Source organism: Acartia tonsa, chromosome 8 (assembly GCF_053477335.1).
Source record: "Acartia tonsa isolate MP-2025a chromosome 8, ASM5347733v1, whole genome shotgun sequence".
Classification (NCBI taxonomy): domain Eukaryota; kingdom Metazoa; phylum Arthropoda; class Copepoda; order Calanoida; family Acartiidae; genus Acartia; species Acartia tonsa.
The window spans coordinates 26,964,427-26,981,025 of record NC_137267.1 but is presented as its reverse complement, the minus strand read 5'-3'; the positions used below and the strand labels follow the sequence as shown (position 1 = coordinate 26,981,025).

Here is a 16,599-nt window from a genome sequence, read left to right as displayed (position 1 = left end):
TATCTTTAGATACTTGTCATAGGACCAAAAGGCAGCTTAAATGAAGCACAATAGTCTATACTGCCGTTTTAGACATTTCGGTTTCGAGAAAAATGAATGATTAAATTGAATTAACTTATAAATTAAATCGAAGTAGAGCTATAAATTATTTATAAATACTCTTGTGATTTATGTAGCGAATTATGACAACAAGTTACTAAAATAGCTAGGTATACAGTACTTACCACAGTAGTAAGAAGAGAACTAAAATCATAGATTCTAGCCAGGCCAAAGTCAGCTAGTTTTACACTACAATCACGGGATACCAGGATGTTCTGAGGCTTAAGATCCCTAAAACAGCACAATTGTGAAACATTATTTTTACTGAGGAATAGAAAATTATACAGAGAATTTTATTTTGTTTAATATCAGAAGGGAACAGGAAAATGTAACAAATAGAAAAAAAACGGATCTACTGCAGTTCACGGTAAAATATTGCTGGTAACGAATATTGCCAAAAATCTATGAATTTTAAAGGCTGCTTGCTGCCAAACGGCTGAACGTACAGATCATGCCCGCGCACTGTTTTAAGCGGCATAAGAAGGCCTACAACCAATTTGTCTACAACTTTACGACAAGTAAAAGAATGATAAAAGAAAATTGTTAAATTCGTTTTCAATAAAGAACTAATTGCCTTCTTGGGAGGTGAAGAACATACGGTCAGACAATACATGTAAAGTAGCTGCGCCTCTAAACATTTAATTAACTTACCTGTGGACAATTCTATTGCTATGAAGGAAGTCGACACCATTTAAAATCTGCCAGATTATGTCTTTAACCCTGTCGGGGCCTAGCCCGGGTGAAGGACACTTCTCTATGTAGGTATTTAGGTCCTAAAATATTTATATCAAAAGTATATATCTATATTTAACTCTTAGTATTATTAGTATCCATCTATATCTAGCCCTATCTCTCTGGCTATATTTTGTATTTATTAGGGTTGGGCCGGATATCTGGCCAACGTTCGATATCCGGCCGGATAACCGGATATCCGGAGTAAAAAACCAGCCGGATATCAAGTAACCGGATAGTGTTAATATCCGGTATCCGGCCGGATAACCGGCCAGACCGGATATCCGGCCCAACCCTAGTATTTATGTCTGTCTATCTTTTAATGTTGGTAAACTTGCCTGTCTATCTATCTGTCTGTCTGACTGTAGTGCATACCTGATCAACATGTTCAAACACTAGGTACAGAACCATCTCTCTGTCAAGCCTCTGTCCATCTGTCTGTATCTAGTGCATACCTGATCAACATGTTCAAACACAAGGTACAGAACCATCACTCTGTCAAGTCTCTGTCCATCTGTCTGTCTCTAGTGCATACCTGATCAACATGTTCAAACACTAGGTACAGAACCATCTCTCTGTCAAGCCTCTGTCCATCTGTCTGTCTCTAGTGCATACCTGATCAACATGTTCAAACACTAGGTACAGAACCATCTCTCTGTCAAGCCTCTGTCCATCTGTCTGTATCTAGTGCATACCTGATCAACATGTTCAAACACAAGGTACAGAACCATCTCTCTGTCAAGTCTCTGTCCATCTGTCTGTATCTAGTGCATACCTGATCTACATGTTCAAACACAAGGTACAGAACCATCTCTCTGTCAAGTCTCTGTCCATCTGTCTGTATCTAGTGCATACCTGATCAACATGTTCAAACACAAGGTACAGAACCATCTCTCTGTCAAGCCTCTGTCCATGACAAATATCTAACAATCTAGAAAACAAAAAAAAATTTAATGTCGTCAATGATGTTTGTTTGGCCGTCCGTCCATTCGTCAGTCAGTCAGGTATTTAAGATACTTAACAACAAAATCGATATTAAATTCAACTATCTATTCCGTCATTTTTTTCTGTATAACAGTTTAATGTTCTTTTTCATTATAAAATATTCTTATAGAAAAAGTGTTTAATACTTTATACGTTCAATAAACTATTACAAGATTAACTTTTTTTACCAATTTATATAAAAACAATGTAATGATAAGGAATAATTTAAAGTCCAATACTTTTTCATTCATTTCTTTCTAACTTCTTTGTTGACAACGATAGCGGTGTTTTTAGACATAAGAAATAGGTTTAGAAAAGGAAAATTATCTTGAAAAGAAAATCATAAAAAAATGAAAAGAAGTTATTTGAAACTTTTGGATGAGTTAAGAAAATCGTTTTGGAGATAGTTGACCACAGAAATTTTTTTTTTGACAAAACAATCTAGATTTTAAGAAACTATCCAAATTTATTAACCAGCACTTAAAAATATTGTTTATAAAACTTTGGGTACCAACTTATTTTGCGGTTCCCTTCCTCCCTCCCTTTTTACTTCCTTCAAGCTTTTTCTTAATACACCTATTTCTTTTCCCCTGGTTGACTATCTCTATGATTTGCTAAATAAAAAGTATGTGTATACGTCAATCTGCGATATCAGTTTTAAAACTTTTATTTCTACATAATTAGTTCATTTAATATGAAGAAAAACATATAACAAAAAAGATGTATTGCGACACTACTCTGTAAATAGCATTGACCGTCCGTCTTGGAGGGTGGGGGTTCTCTGTCGGCATTTGATCTATAGTTTATCTTTGTCTGTCTGACTGTTCTGACTACTCTTATTTTTTTGGACATTTTGTGTTTTACATATATACAATTTTATAGACTTTTACTACATATTCCTTTTCTTTAAATTATAACACTTCTTAATTCAATCTTCGACTTTTTGATGCAATCGTCTTGATGTTATATAAAAACTAATATACAATTATAAGGTAGGAAGGGAACATTGAAATGGAAATTACAAAGTTAACCAAATTAAAAAAAAAACTTTGAGTACTTTTTATTTGGTTTATTTAATTCTCGTAGTGTCCACTACTTTGAACCAGCGTTTCGGAGCCGGGAGCAGCAACATTTTTGGTGGAGCTGGAGTCGGAGCCGTACTTTTCGTTAAAAACGGCTCCGGCTCCAGATTAGCTAAAAATGATTTTTTAAAGTAATATTATAATTTAGCAACAGTCTATTTCCATATAATAAACTGAAAAACTATTGTTATGTAACAAATAGACAAACATCCTTCTACTTTTATATAGCATTAATCAAATAAAAGCAAAATATTTTATATTATTTATTTTATTTTATCAAATTCAATAATGAACAAAAATTTATATATTAATTTTAAGGTAGGAGCCGGAGCCGCATCAAAATTAAACGGCTCCGACACGCTGCTTTGAACCAATAATAATGATTTATACAAGGGGTAAATTTGTATATCCTAATTGGGGAAGTACATTAACTTTTCGTTGCTTGTCCTATCCCTTAAGATCCCTGTATATTATAATATAAAAGTGTGGGAAATTTTAACAATTTTATGATAAAAAGTAGTGACAAAAAACGATAAACAAACATCAAGGTATTGTTTCAAAGTTAGATAAAGGAGGTTCTTTAAAAAATAATACAATTGTTTTAAACTGTTTTTAGAAGAAAAAAAAATATTGAATCTAATATGAACAAATATGTAAAAAAGGATTGATTAGATTAGATAAAAAAAATGGGCTAAATGGTCTGTACTTTAGTTTTTAAGGGATGATTTAAAATGGTTCTGTTCAGGTATTGTACTATAGGTGCAGCTACTAGTTTTCTATAATACAAAGTAGAACGATGTCTGTCCGTCCGTCTGTCCCTTAAGATCTCGGTAACCACTGAACCGATCTGATTCTACTCTTCAGGGATCATACCTACTGGTCCTGTAGTGGTTTTAGGCTATTTTTTTGGGGGTGGGACACCCCCAGCCCCCCCCAAAAACAAAAATCCCCCCCCCATTTTTTAGGAGATATCCTTGGTCCTTTTTTGTAGATGAAATCCTTGGTCCTTTTTTTTTACGAATTTCACTTTTTTATCATCTCATGGGGCAAAGCCCCTAGAGGCTAGGGGCGAAGCTGCTAGTATTATAAAAACTACAACATAACCGATTTTACTGCGTTCATACAAATTACATTAGGCTATTGCAAAAGAAAATTAAATCATGTGACAGAAACTTCAACTGTTTTGTAAATTAACTACAAAAAAAAAATCCTCTTAGTGATGAAATTCGGCAAGATCCTTCAAATTAAAACCTTGGCCCTAAAAAAAACACCCACTTTTTAGAAACGTTATTCAAGCCTAAACCTTTATACTTACCTAACCTTATAATAAAGTTATGCATTATATTTATTTTAAAAGTATACCTATCAATGGTCAATTTACAGTTGAAGGGAAATTGCTTGAAATTATTATTTCTATAAAAAGAAAAGAGATATGATAAACAAGAATTAAGTACATTAGACATTAGAAGCGCAGAAATGATAAGACGATATTTTGTCAGCCACAACCACTTGCATTTAATATCCTATAGTAGTATGTATAATCCATAAATTATTAACTACAGGTATTGTCAATAAATCGCACAGAATATAAATGCAAAACAAGGCTAACAAAGATTTGAATAGCTATTTATCGCATCGTAATATAAATAGTTTTCCGTGGATATCAAAATTAAACAATATAAGATTAAAACCAACAAAATAGGTATTAATTTTTAAAGTTTTATTTAAATCACCCTAAAAATTGTCTGGAATTCAATGCTGTAACAACATTTTTCAGTATTGCTGAGAAAAAGTTATATTCCCCCGGACATTAATCGGTTTCGAAGCCATACTGGACTATTTATACCTGACAATATTTGGGTGATTTGCTTTTCCAAGTTGCTTCAGTAAGGATATCTCACGTAGGACCTATAAAATAACAAGATTAGTTTTAATCAAACTTGTTCCTTTTGTAATAAAAATTATCCTATCCCTAGATGTATAAAAATATCAATTTCTTGAAAGTTTCTGAAATTTTCAGGGATGTATATCTTTCAACTTTCTTCCCCCCCCCCCCCCTTGTGAATATTAATAAGGAGAAATAATATTTAATTGTAACCTGCATTGGTACGCCGTCTTCCGTTAAGCCAAGTTTTACTTTCTTGATGGCTACAATTGTGTCGTTTACTGTATCTCTTGCCTTGTACACAGTTCCATATGCACCTAAATAGATTTATTATATAGTTGCTGCGCTATTTTGATCATGTTTATCATTACAAAAAAAAAATTATTTATGGGTTTTCAGTTGCCTCTAGAGGCCTTTCTAATCATTAGTATTTCATTTTTAGAGCTTCTAGCTTATAATATAGAGCTTGGATTGAGTTTGATCATAAATAATAATCTTGCCATTTAGTTTTCTTCAGATTTCTAAATAGTTTTGGTGAAGTGTTTCGTCGCTTGTATTTGCATTTAATTGTTATCAAGCTTCATACGTCGATCAACATAGGTATAATAAAGCTAAATTATAGAGTTACAGGCTTCAGGGAAATCATTCATTCGATGGCTTCAAAACTCTGGGTACTTATGGTGATACACAAAATTATCCCTTCTGTAGACACAATTAAAGGCCGAAACGTTTGGACACTCAACTTCATAAACCAACCAATCAAAATCCAGTAAAAGTCGAATAAGAAATAAGTTTTGGGGACTACTGTAATAAACAGCCAATTGTCCCCTCCCTTCCTATAGTTATTGAGTAGCTGCGCTACTAAACTATAATTATATTTGTGGTCATGACAAGTTCCAGCCTAAGGCGTATACACAACTAACCTAATTATTTTAAAATCTATCAAAATATGACACCTCAACATTTTCATCAATGTTTCTTCATTTAAACTAAAAATTATTTAGAGGGTTGAGGTGTAAATTTATTTTTCTTCTATTCACCTCTCCCTCACTGAATCGCTAATTTAAATCATGTATCATGACTTACTTCAACTATAAAGAAACATTTTTCAGTTGCCGTTTCAATTGCTTATTTTGCTAACCAAGTTATTAAAGGATCCTGAAGAAACGTCAAGCCTACGGCCTATTTTTTTTGAATTTTTGGATGGGTTATGTCTTTATTTATATCACTGGAGAAAACTTTATATAACTGTATTTTCTGAGTAAATTTATTTAAAATGCGTTGATTATCTACAATACTAGTGTGTCCTCTAGGCATGTTAAAAATCGTCTTATCTATTATATAAAGTAGTAAGCTTTTTGGTTTGTAGCGAAGGATTTTGCTAACCACTTAACCGATATGGTTCTCCCTTATAAAGACAATTTTTATAGGCTCAGGGAAGGTTTTAAAATATTAAAAGGTATCTCCACTCTTCAAAAAAAACTAAATAGTTCTTAGATAATCATTTTGGAATTTACATTCATTTAAATTTAGAGCAAAGGTTGCTTGTCACTGTAAATAGCCAAGGTTCGATCCTTTAAAAAGAACAATTTTGTGAATATGTTCCAATGGCATGTTAAATCACACACATGTTTTGATAGCTATCTTTGACAATGGTATAACAAAAAAATAATATATCCAAAACTGAATAATCAATATAATAGAGTTGATTTATGTTTAGGTATATTTTAAACAAAATTTATTTCAAAACGTCAACTGTTTAAGGATCAGGCCGAGACAGAAACATAGCAGGACAAAACCGTGATTAATTCTTATCAATTTTGCATTAAATTCTTTTAATCCTATTTCAAAAGAAATTTCACCTTTTCATTTGCAAATATAATGGTGTTTTGACAATTCGGCAAGAAAAGTTTTTTATTAGGGTAGGTGTAAGAATAAAACTGATGTGAAAAATACAGTTTTGTTTGAGAACATTTTTTTGTGAAAAAGGAAACGGTTGCGTGCAGAGGATAGCTAAGGGGGTGAGCGTAGCGCTTCAAAAAATTTGACGCCCCCTTAAACGAAAATCGTGAGGGGTAAGAAGGATGTTATCTTGAAGAGTTGTAATTGAGAATCAAGTGGGTTCAGCATCCCCTAATTGTCCCAAGAGGGATACACGCCCCTTCTGCACGCTTCTGTATGTAGGGTAGTCAAAATCTTGTAGTGAACTTAATAAACTTATTCAGAATTATTTTTTTCTCTTGCTATTTGCTAAAATTCACTAAAATATAAATATTAGTTGCAAATAAAACCTTATCTTTAAAGATATTTCATTGATATTTTGCATATCTTTATTATTCATTATTACTGTACATTCAACAAAATTGAAAAAAAAATACATTTTAATTTCAATTTTTTCCGGAGGTTGTTTTTACCCCCTGGCAAAAATAAGGCAGTAGATAGACCCCCCCCCCCCCAATTTTCCACCAACTACATCCCCCTTGACAAGGGTCTAGACTCTACACCCCCTAAACCAACCAAAGTGGTGTCAAGATAAAATTAATCATTTCCACCTTAAATTTAAGGGGGTGGACTCATAGGGATATTTTAACACCCCTCTGACTTAAAATTACACCTCCATTAACAAAACCCTGTGCAAGCCATTGATTTGAACAATGATTCATAAGCTCTTGACAACTTCTTTAGAAAATTATATCTTTTATGGTCATTTCCCTTCCACAAAACCTTTATTTTCCATATCAAATCAAAAAGTGTTTGAAGCCAAACCCCTAGACGTTTAATACGAAGCCACTTGTGTTAGAATAAAGAATTAAAAGATATCAATTTTGACACATTTCTCTTATTGTATGTTTTAGGATTACTTTTTTATTATTATACAATTAATGAGATAAAAATTATAAAATAGGAATAAGTTTTCTAAATTAATAGCAGTAGTAGCAGAAATGAATTTTTCGTACCTGAAAAGCGAAGCATTAAAAATCATTATTTCCTTTCACCGCTCCATAAACGTACAATTAACTAAACAATAGTACAGGGGTGTATATTCTGCATGGGATCCCCTGCTCAGGGGGGGGGGGGGGGAAATAAAAAATAAGTGGTTGGAGGGAAAAAAAATGTAAAAATTAAGAAAACTGAAAACATTTTTTCCATTTCGCCCCCCTCCTTGGTTAAAAAAACTAAAAAAATGTGTGGTAGGAGGGATAAAATAAATAAAATATAGAGTTCTTTAAATATTTTTCTATTTTCCCTCCTACTTTTTAAGAAAAATCTAGGGGGGCAAATAAATAAAAAATTTTGTAGCAGGGGAAAAAAAATAAATCTTGTGCAGAATATACACCCCTGCAATAGTACAGACATACCAACATTAAATAAAATAGAGAGGTTATACAACGCTTTTTCTTTTATTTTTTTCACTGTCAACGTTTTTTTAAAAGCTGTGGTAACAAAAGTCCCAATTTTGCAAACTTATCTGTTATTTATAAGATAATTTGTGGCTTTTAAGGACCCCAATTAGGTCATATGTAGTTTACTTTTTAGTCTAACACAAATATTTAACAGACGATTGGGGGAAGTGGGGATCTCTAGCAATTTATTTTTTATTCACAGGAAAAAGAATACTTTTTCTTGATAAGTATAACCTTATAGCCCATCGGTCAGCAGGATCATAGTTGACAAGTCTTTATTTTAGACTCTGTTTGGACAAATTACATGCTAAGAAACTAGCTGATGCCCCACGTCTGTTACAAATTTTTAACAAAAAATGTTGTTTTTAGTGAAGCTACTCTATAGTTCCAGTTGTAGGTCAGTATTGTGAAAAAGCAGAACCTATTCACGAGCTTTCTGTGGCATTATTAAGCAAGAACTCTACATGAATAGATCCGTCCCTGTCACAATATTTATGGCAGCTGTCTAACACTGTATATTTTCCAAATCCTTCAGACAGTATTTTTTTTGTAGTTAATTTCTCTATTACAAATTGTACTTTTACCTTCCATCCCTCTGTTTCGTTAAATAACGTGCTTTTGAAAGATGAGAGAAAATGATAACATACCAATCAAGATTAACCTGGTTAAGTTTTGCAGGTAACATCAACAAATCTTCCTGTATGAGCAGATACAGCATACGCAAACACACGTCTATGACTTGTCAGTTCATTTCTATTATTAAGAATTGACTAGGCATGGACGTGATCTGAATATACTAAACTTGTGGCTTGGTCACTCTGCTGGTTATTGTTCTTGTTTGATGGTGGGTTCATCTTCAGGAAAATTCTGATGGTGTTCTTTGGGTAGATTAAGGCACAAAATAACCAAAATTACGCAAGATAAAGTCTAGAATATCTACCCTTGAAAAGACACTCAATCAAATTTAAATAATGATTTCATTCTAGTTTGAAATTGGTTCAATTAAAAAAACAATAAAAAACTTTGTGTTACCTGTTCCTATTACATTAATTTCTTCATAATGGTCCGGGTCCCTTAGCAAGGGGAGGTTACCACCCCCTGGCCTCGAACCTGATACCCTGGAGCCAGCTATTGGGCGCGGCGGCACAACTGCTGTATCAGGCATCTTGGTTGTCTGTTTTTGTTACTTTAGAAAAAATCACTTGTTTTTTTTCAAGTTCTTCTTAGTTTACTTATTTTTGCAAAAATTTCGCGCCATTATTTCTTTACGGGATTTAAAAAACAGCTGTTTATTATGTTTGTCACGTGACCCAGATCACTGAACAGCTGTCTGTTATTGACTCATCAGGTGTGAGATAGCAAGTCACATGACCCAGTTTTGGCGCGAGATGGATTTGTGGTTGTTATGGCGGGCAGGTGCCTATAGATTTCTTTTACTTCGGATCTGAAATTAAAAAGAAATATTAATTTTGGATTGGAATATGAACAATTGCAGCATGAATTTGTTGATTTAGTCAAATATGATTTTCATTTAAATGATGATTGCAGACATATTTTATCTTAACAAAGGAGCATCTTCGCTAGTAATAAATAAATGCCAGTTTAGTACATCCTACAACATACCGGTACTGACTAACGGTCAGAAATTATTGTGATATATAGTGTAACTCCGCTACAAAAAAAGTAACAAAATGATGAATTATATAGAAGCATGTAGACTTTCTATACCAATGGTATTTGCTATTTAACAGCTGCTACTAACTAGTATACAATATAAGGGTTAATATAAAACTCAGGGACATAGGGAAATTCCAGTAAAGATTGAACAATGACGTTATTATCCAAAAGGATAAAGCTTAATCAAATTATATAAAATTTAAAATTTCTTTTGATTGTAGATTAAGATTTTGATGGCTTCTAAACTGATTGAGCTTTTCATTTGAAAGAACTTAAGAAGCCCATATAAGTCCCGTGATGGTTTGGGCTTTATCATTTTTAGATTCAAGTCTTTGGATGGTTTCAGGCTATTTTTCAGTAACCCCACAACCCCTTCGAATACCCTGCTTCTGAGTGATAGGGGCGCAGTCGCTAGTACATTATATAGAATAGTAGAACTGTAATCAAAGAAACATAAAACAATTTAGATTCCCGAAAAAAATATTTAATTTTAATAAGTAAAGATTCTTAATCGTTCCTGGATTCACCATATCAAAATTCAAGTCAAAAGTGTCTTGGTTTTAGCAAAAAATAACAGTTGGACGGACAAACCCTGAAAGTAGTATTTGCATTAAAAACTCAGCCAATAACTATCCCCTAAACCATGCAATTAAAAAATATTTAACTGTTTAATCAAAAATGGAAAAACACATGCTCTTTTTACGTCAATCCCTATTTGATACATTAGTATTTCTATTTCATATATAAAATTTTAAAAAGCTACTCAGGACAAAAAGACTTTTTATTTTCCTTAAAGTTATTGGGTTATTTTAAAACTGTAGCAACCCTGTCAAATATATAAGCAATGTCCAAAAATTAATGTCGATTAATACAATGTGTTGAAAATTATGTTATTGAATTCCGTCAAATGTTGATACCTTAGTATATAGGCTAGGCCTTTGAAAAGCACGTTGTTTTAGTCTAGTTTATGGGGACCTGACGTGATTTGTTCTTGTCTAATACAATATGTAACAACGCAGCGCATATGTACATATAAAAAGATATATCTAAAGCTAAATTTGAATACTTTCTTCAAGAATAATAATAGCCATAGATAGCAAAGCAAAAAACCCCGAAAACTTATGAAAAATAAAAGAAAAGCTAGTTAGTATTTTGTACTAGTTAAATGTACAGACATACAATCTGTAGTTAAAAGGTAGTTGCGCTACATTCAATATACAATACACATACATAGCAAATATCTAAACACAAAGAGCATTAAAAAATCTCTTTGTGTCAACGCAAAATTAGGCACATTCATATTAAATCAAGGATCATAACATACATGAAAGCGAAGCTATTATTATATGTAAGTGTGCAATGCTACTTTTTTATCATCATTCCTAATCCTTTATTGTCCAAGAATCAAAATTAATAGTGATTACAAAAATCAATTTAGCCCCAAAAATGGAAGTACAAACGTATTAATAGCTTCAGGAATCCTCTTTCATGGTTAAAATTGGGTATGTTAGGTCTAAATTTACGACTATAGCTATAAATATTACAGACTTGAGGTCACACCATATGGGTAGAAAAGCTTACCTTTTCAAAATTGCATAATAAAATAACTGAGGGGAATACTTAGATGCTAAAAATGATTATAGAATTGTATATGGAATATTTTTTAAGTTTCTAAATTTATTTTAATATCCATATGTCCATAAGAAGCGCAGCAATAACAAAACTGACAATTGCTAAAGAAAACTCATTAATCAGTTTATAAAATTAATATATCTAGGAATATGACATCTTTTGAGACAATTTAATTTTAAGAATTCGTCAATAAACAAGTAAGATACCATTATTGTATACAGTAGTCAATATGATAAATAGAATGGGCAGGGGAAGTACCTTCACCAATAAACTGACAACTCTATTATTAACAAAAAAAAATTGGGCAATCAAAGTGTTGTTTGTCTGAAATGATAAATATTTTCAAGCCTTAAAAATGTTTCAATAATCATTTAAATGAAATATAAATACCTAAATAAGTGTAACTTTTTCATTTTAATTCACTGACGCACTAAAAATGTACAACCTTTCCTTTGTTAAAGTTTTAGTTCTACTGAAGTTTTTCTTTCAGAAAGATCCACTAGTAGTGCACTACTACTAATACAGAAAATAATAAAATCAAAGCCTATATGAGAAAAGTAAAAAAAAGCCTATAGGGGGATATATAATATGGTTCATGAAATTATACTGTCACAGTAGAATCATAACACGATGGCGAGCTAAGATATGAGGAATTCTTATGTTAAGATACACTATTTAATAACTTTAGACCCTACATTTAGTTTTATTTTACTACGACTACTATATATAAGATGTCCAAACGATGAAGTAATTTACGAGGAGCAAAGCTACCCTAAATATTGGTATTACATTGAATTAAAACAAAAAAATCAGCCAAACGAGAAGTTTAGTATATTTTATTTTATCACCAAAAAGGATTCTGGATGTAATTATTAAAGTGCTCAATGCTTAGCTAAGGAAATCTACACAAGAAAAATGAAGACTGAATCTTCATAGTTATATTAAACGACGTACAAAGGTATTATAGGGTAACTTCGCTAATTTATACAATTTTTGCTGTATTGAAAGATCACCAACATATAGTATCTATAGTAGTGTGTGTAGTAGTAAAAAATCCCCCAGGATAAAGGTCCTAAAAATCCCCTAAAATCTATCTATTCCCAGCCCCTTAAAAATCTATCTATCCATAACGCCCCACACCCCCTCAAAGCTTTTCAAGGTTATTGGGTATAAATACACACAAGCATTGGTATTTTGAAGAAAAGTTATTCTTCCCCTTATTATTATTATTAAAACAAAATTATATATTTTTAAAAGTTATTATTTAAATGCTATAGGTAATATTTATCAATAGTTTTTGTACTGTCAAAAACTTTTCCTTTGTATTTACCATAACCTCTAGAGGACACCTTTAAAAAAAAAGAGTCCCATCTGTGCATCTGCATAATGTGACATTTTATAAGGAATCTGTGTCTACCCTGTTTTATTATTTAATTTAGAAAATCCCCTAATATGTCCCTGACCCTTTGTTTTGTCCTTGTAGAGTCCTTTTATTACACGTGGGTTAGTGTTAGAATGGGGAGAGGAAGTTTTTTTTTGTGGAGGGGGGTCATGTAAAATATTTTTAGAAAGCATTTAAGTAGCACAGCTACACTTATTTCTTATTATGATGCGTACAATTCGACAACAGTAAAAAATGATGATTTTATTCCCGTTTAGATATTATGTACCTAGTATGAGGATTCTTATAACAATGAAGAATGATTATGAAAGCTACAACTATTTATTTGTTACCCGAAAAGTAAATTATTAGAAAATAGACACGTTAATTTGTTATCTTTATGACAATAAACTTTCGTATGATAATAAAATATTGTCCTTATATCTATTTTTGAAATGATGATTCCTAGGACGAAGATATATCCTACTTATTTTGATCATCACCCATATGTTTAGAAAACTACCTTAAATTACTACTTTACATGTTTCTTTTAAATGATACATGTATACATCTATTTTAACCTTTTTATTAACAAGGACCACAACATACAAAAGGACAAAAAAGACTCTAAATGAGGTGGATATGTATTAATCACCAGGGTAGCTTCTTATATGCTGTTGGATTGATTAGAGCTTTGAAAGGGCTGGGTAGGATATTCTCTGGAAAAAATACCCCCACCTCTCATTTTTTAAAATTATTTAATTTCTAAATAAAATTGAATGAAGGAAAGGGGGATACACCCACATACTCCTTTGGGTTAAGCCCTTACAGACATTACTAGGAAAATAATACAAGTTAGATGACATATAGCAGGTATAATCTATGAAACCACTATTGGATTTGATTAAATTAGGTAACTGACTGCCAAATAACAATTTATGAAGAAGTTTTGCTTTAAAAATGTATATGCTTGGAAGCGGCGGTTATTACAAGAACTTGGATAAAAAAGATGCTCAAAAATAAGCATTAATATTATGTAATTAAATTTTTAAACGCCTATTTGGTGTAATTATATCAACAGAAATTATAATGGTATAAAGATCCCTAGGGATAAAATATTGGTCGAAAATATAAGTACATTACATACCCAATGGTGATAACCACAAAATTTATCCTTTAGTAGATTAAAATCATTTGTTAAAAAGTTAAGTAACTGCTAGTTTGAGTCAACCAAGCAAAATTTGTTATAAAAAAAATCTTTTTACGTCATAGAATGTGAGACAGGGTAGCGTCTGTTCTTTTTCAAGAAGAATCAAAGAAATAAAAACAAAATACCAAATCCTACTGCCAGTTGTTGGTCATCATAAAAAAGTTATTTGAATGTCTATGTTTTTTGGATAAAAAAGTCTGACGGTTTGTAAAAGAAAAGTTTTCAATCCCATTTACATGCATAGTTTCAATTTAAATAATTAATAGGTATATCTATTTTTAATATTAGACTAATTTTTAGACAATTTTTTTTTTATAAATCATTAGAATAGCGATACATGATAGATATGGGTTTCCAGTATCAACCATAAGCTTAGCGCATGACATTAATTGTAGAAGTTAGGAATATGTCTTGGTCCAAAAAAGGCGGAATTCTGTAAAAATATGACTGGAACCTTATGATAAAAGTCGGGAAATCAAAAGGATTGCTGTAACGTCGTAACAAGATGTCTGTAATACAAACTAATAAAAACAGCCACTGAAAAAAATCACGAAACCTTTTCTTTGGAAAACCCCACTAAGAAAATCTCCAAAATCTGTTAAAGGAAATACTTAATTAAATGTTTCTTATTAACGAATATCACACGAAAATTTTACTATTTTGATGATAAAAGCGATGATATTCGACAATTCTTTCTGTCTGTTTATTAGCCTGTTGTTTATACATAATATAATTTCATATATTTTTCCACAGTAGTAAGGTTAGTCTTTTAGTAAAGATTGATGGGGGTTTTACTTTTAAAAAGCTTTATAAATATCTTGGGATAGATTAAGGCTATTTTCATCATCCCCCTCCCCTCCCTCCCATCTTGCAATATAGGCTATGGTCTCAGCTGCTGTAACAGATAATTAAGAAGTTTGAGTGTTAAAATCTTATTAAATATTTTATCTATAGCTCGGAGCTCTAATTAGACAACTAAAATCTTTTTATTGGTGAGAAATCACCTCCGCACATGTAGCAAATTATCAAATCGCATATTAATACACCATCACTTATAGCCCCTTCCCCTTTGCATTTACGCTTAGACATTCTCTTTATTTTTATTTGCTATTGTGGACACTGTATATAAGACAGCTCTATTTTAAAAGGGATATGAAAAAGCACAAAAACTATAAATAAGATAGCCCAAAAACACCCCAAAACCTATGTAAAGCTCCACTCTAGAGGAGAAATTAATCAGTTAATAATTAAAATCTTAAGATTTACACAAAAATAACCCTTTATATAATAGGATTACATGTGGAAATGTTTGTACAATCTTTTTATTTGTCTAAACATATTAACCAATGAGCCGGCATATTAATCAGACTCTTACAAAACTACAGAGTTAGTATATTTCATTGTTTAATGTGTATAAGTAGCGTAGCATTAATGACTATCAAATAATCTTTTATATGTAGCTTAAGATTTCGATAGCTGCAGAACAAATAGGTCCCGTTTTAAAATATACATAAATATATGTCTTGTGATGGTTTTATGTTATTTTTGCTTTTCTCTCTTCCTTCAAAACCCCTGAATGCTAGAAGCGCAGACGCTAGTATGTTAAAAAAGGGAACACCTTATTTATAATCTGTTATGGGTGATATAAAAAGATCGAGTAAGTTTTTGTTTGTTTTATTAGTCGAAAACCTATAAAAGTAGAATCATATTTTGCTAAAATACATGATACCTATTCAATAATCAAATAATTCCGATGTTATTAGGTATCAATGTTCTTTTAAAATGAACAAGGAATAAGGAACGATTTTAAAAACCTGCCAGTTTTTAACTCTTGATAATAAAGGAGGGTCTATGCTAGTTTGAGAGGATTAGTAGAATGTTTGTTAACATTTTAAAAAGATCTCAAAAACTACTACACCATAAGATTAAAAATTTTTAGGAAGGTTTCCTTTACTAGATGGTAAGGATTTGAGCTATTTTATGGGTTCAAGCCCTAAAAGTACTAAGATAATAAGCATGTGTTACTACTAAGTGTTACTATTATTATTAATATCAAGAGGAAAAGATATGGACAAAACATAACCCAATCCATGTTTAATGATAAAATTAATTGTAGTTAATGAGTTTAATAATCAGATGTTTTGTAACATAAACAAAAAGTATAGTAATTTCCCTCCAACTAAAAGTGGATCCCTCTTTTTTTTTTTGGGGGGGGGAGGGTGCGGGTTCCGTGGAGAGGGGTAATATTCAAAGGAATATACCTAAATAATCTTAATTATCAAATCAAAGGCGATTATGTTTTGTATCACAGAAATGTACAAATAGTTTTGAAGGTGAATATTCTACGCTATTTTTACATATAAAAAAATATCAAAGAGCAAATGAATTTTAAAAAAAAATATTTTACCAAACTACAAATTTATAAAACTTTAAGGGTAGGTTTATACATATGCTGTTTTAGTGTATTTTTTGACAGTTATAAAAAAAACTGAAAAAAAAGGTTACCGATTACC

General features: G+C 31.6%; 1 protein-coding gene across 3 annotated transcripts in view; it reads right to left on the bottom strand.

The window, feature by feature from the left end:
* The window catches only part of Cdk4 (Cyclin-dependent kinase 4), a 74,695-nt gene that overhangs the window by 5,231 nt on the left and 52,865 nt on the right, over nt 1-16,599 (bottom strand). For all 3 annotated transcript variants that reach the window (XR_013881904.1, XM_080169752.1, XM_080169753.1), the window contains 6 exons: nt 9,219-9,630; nt 4,996-5,099; nt 4,744-4,805; nt 1,687-1,762; nt 751-872; nt 225-330 (listed from right to left, as the gene is read on the bottom strand). Coding sequence is in view for 2 of the 3 variants with exons in the window: in XM_080169752.1 (XP_080025878.1) it covers nt 225-330; nt 751-872; nt 1,687-1,762; nt 4,744-4,805; nt 4,996-5,099; nt 9,219-9,351 (603 nt within the window). In the remaining variant the exon portion in view is untranslated. The remainder of the gene's footprint in view (nt 1-224; nt 331-750; nt 873-1,686; nt 1,763-4,743; nt 4,806-4,995; nt 5,100-9,218; nt 9,631-16,599) is intronic.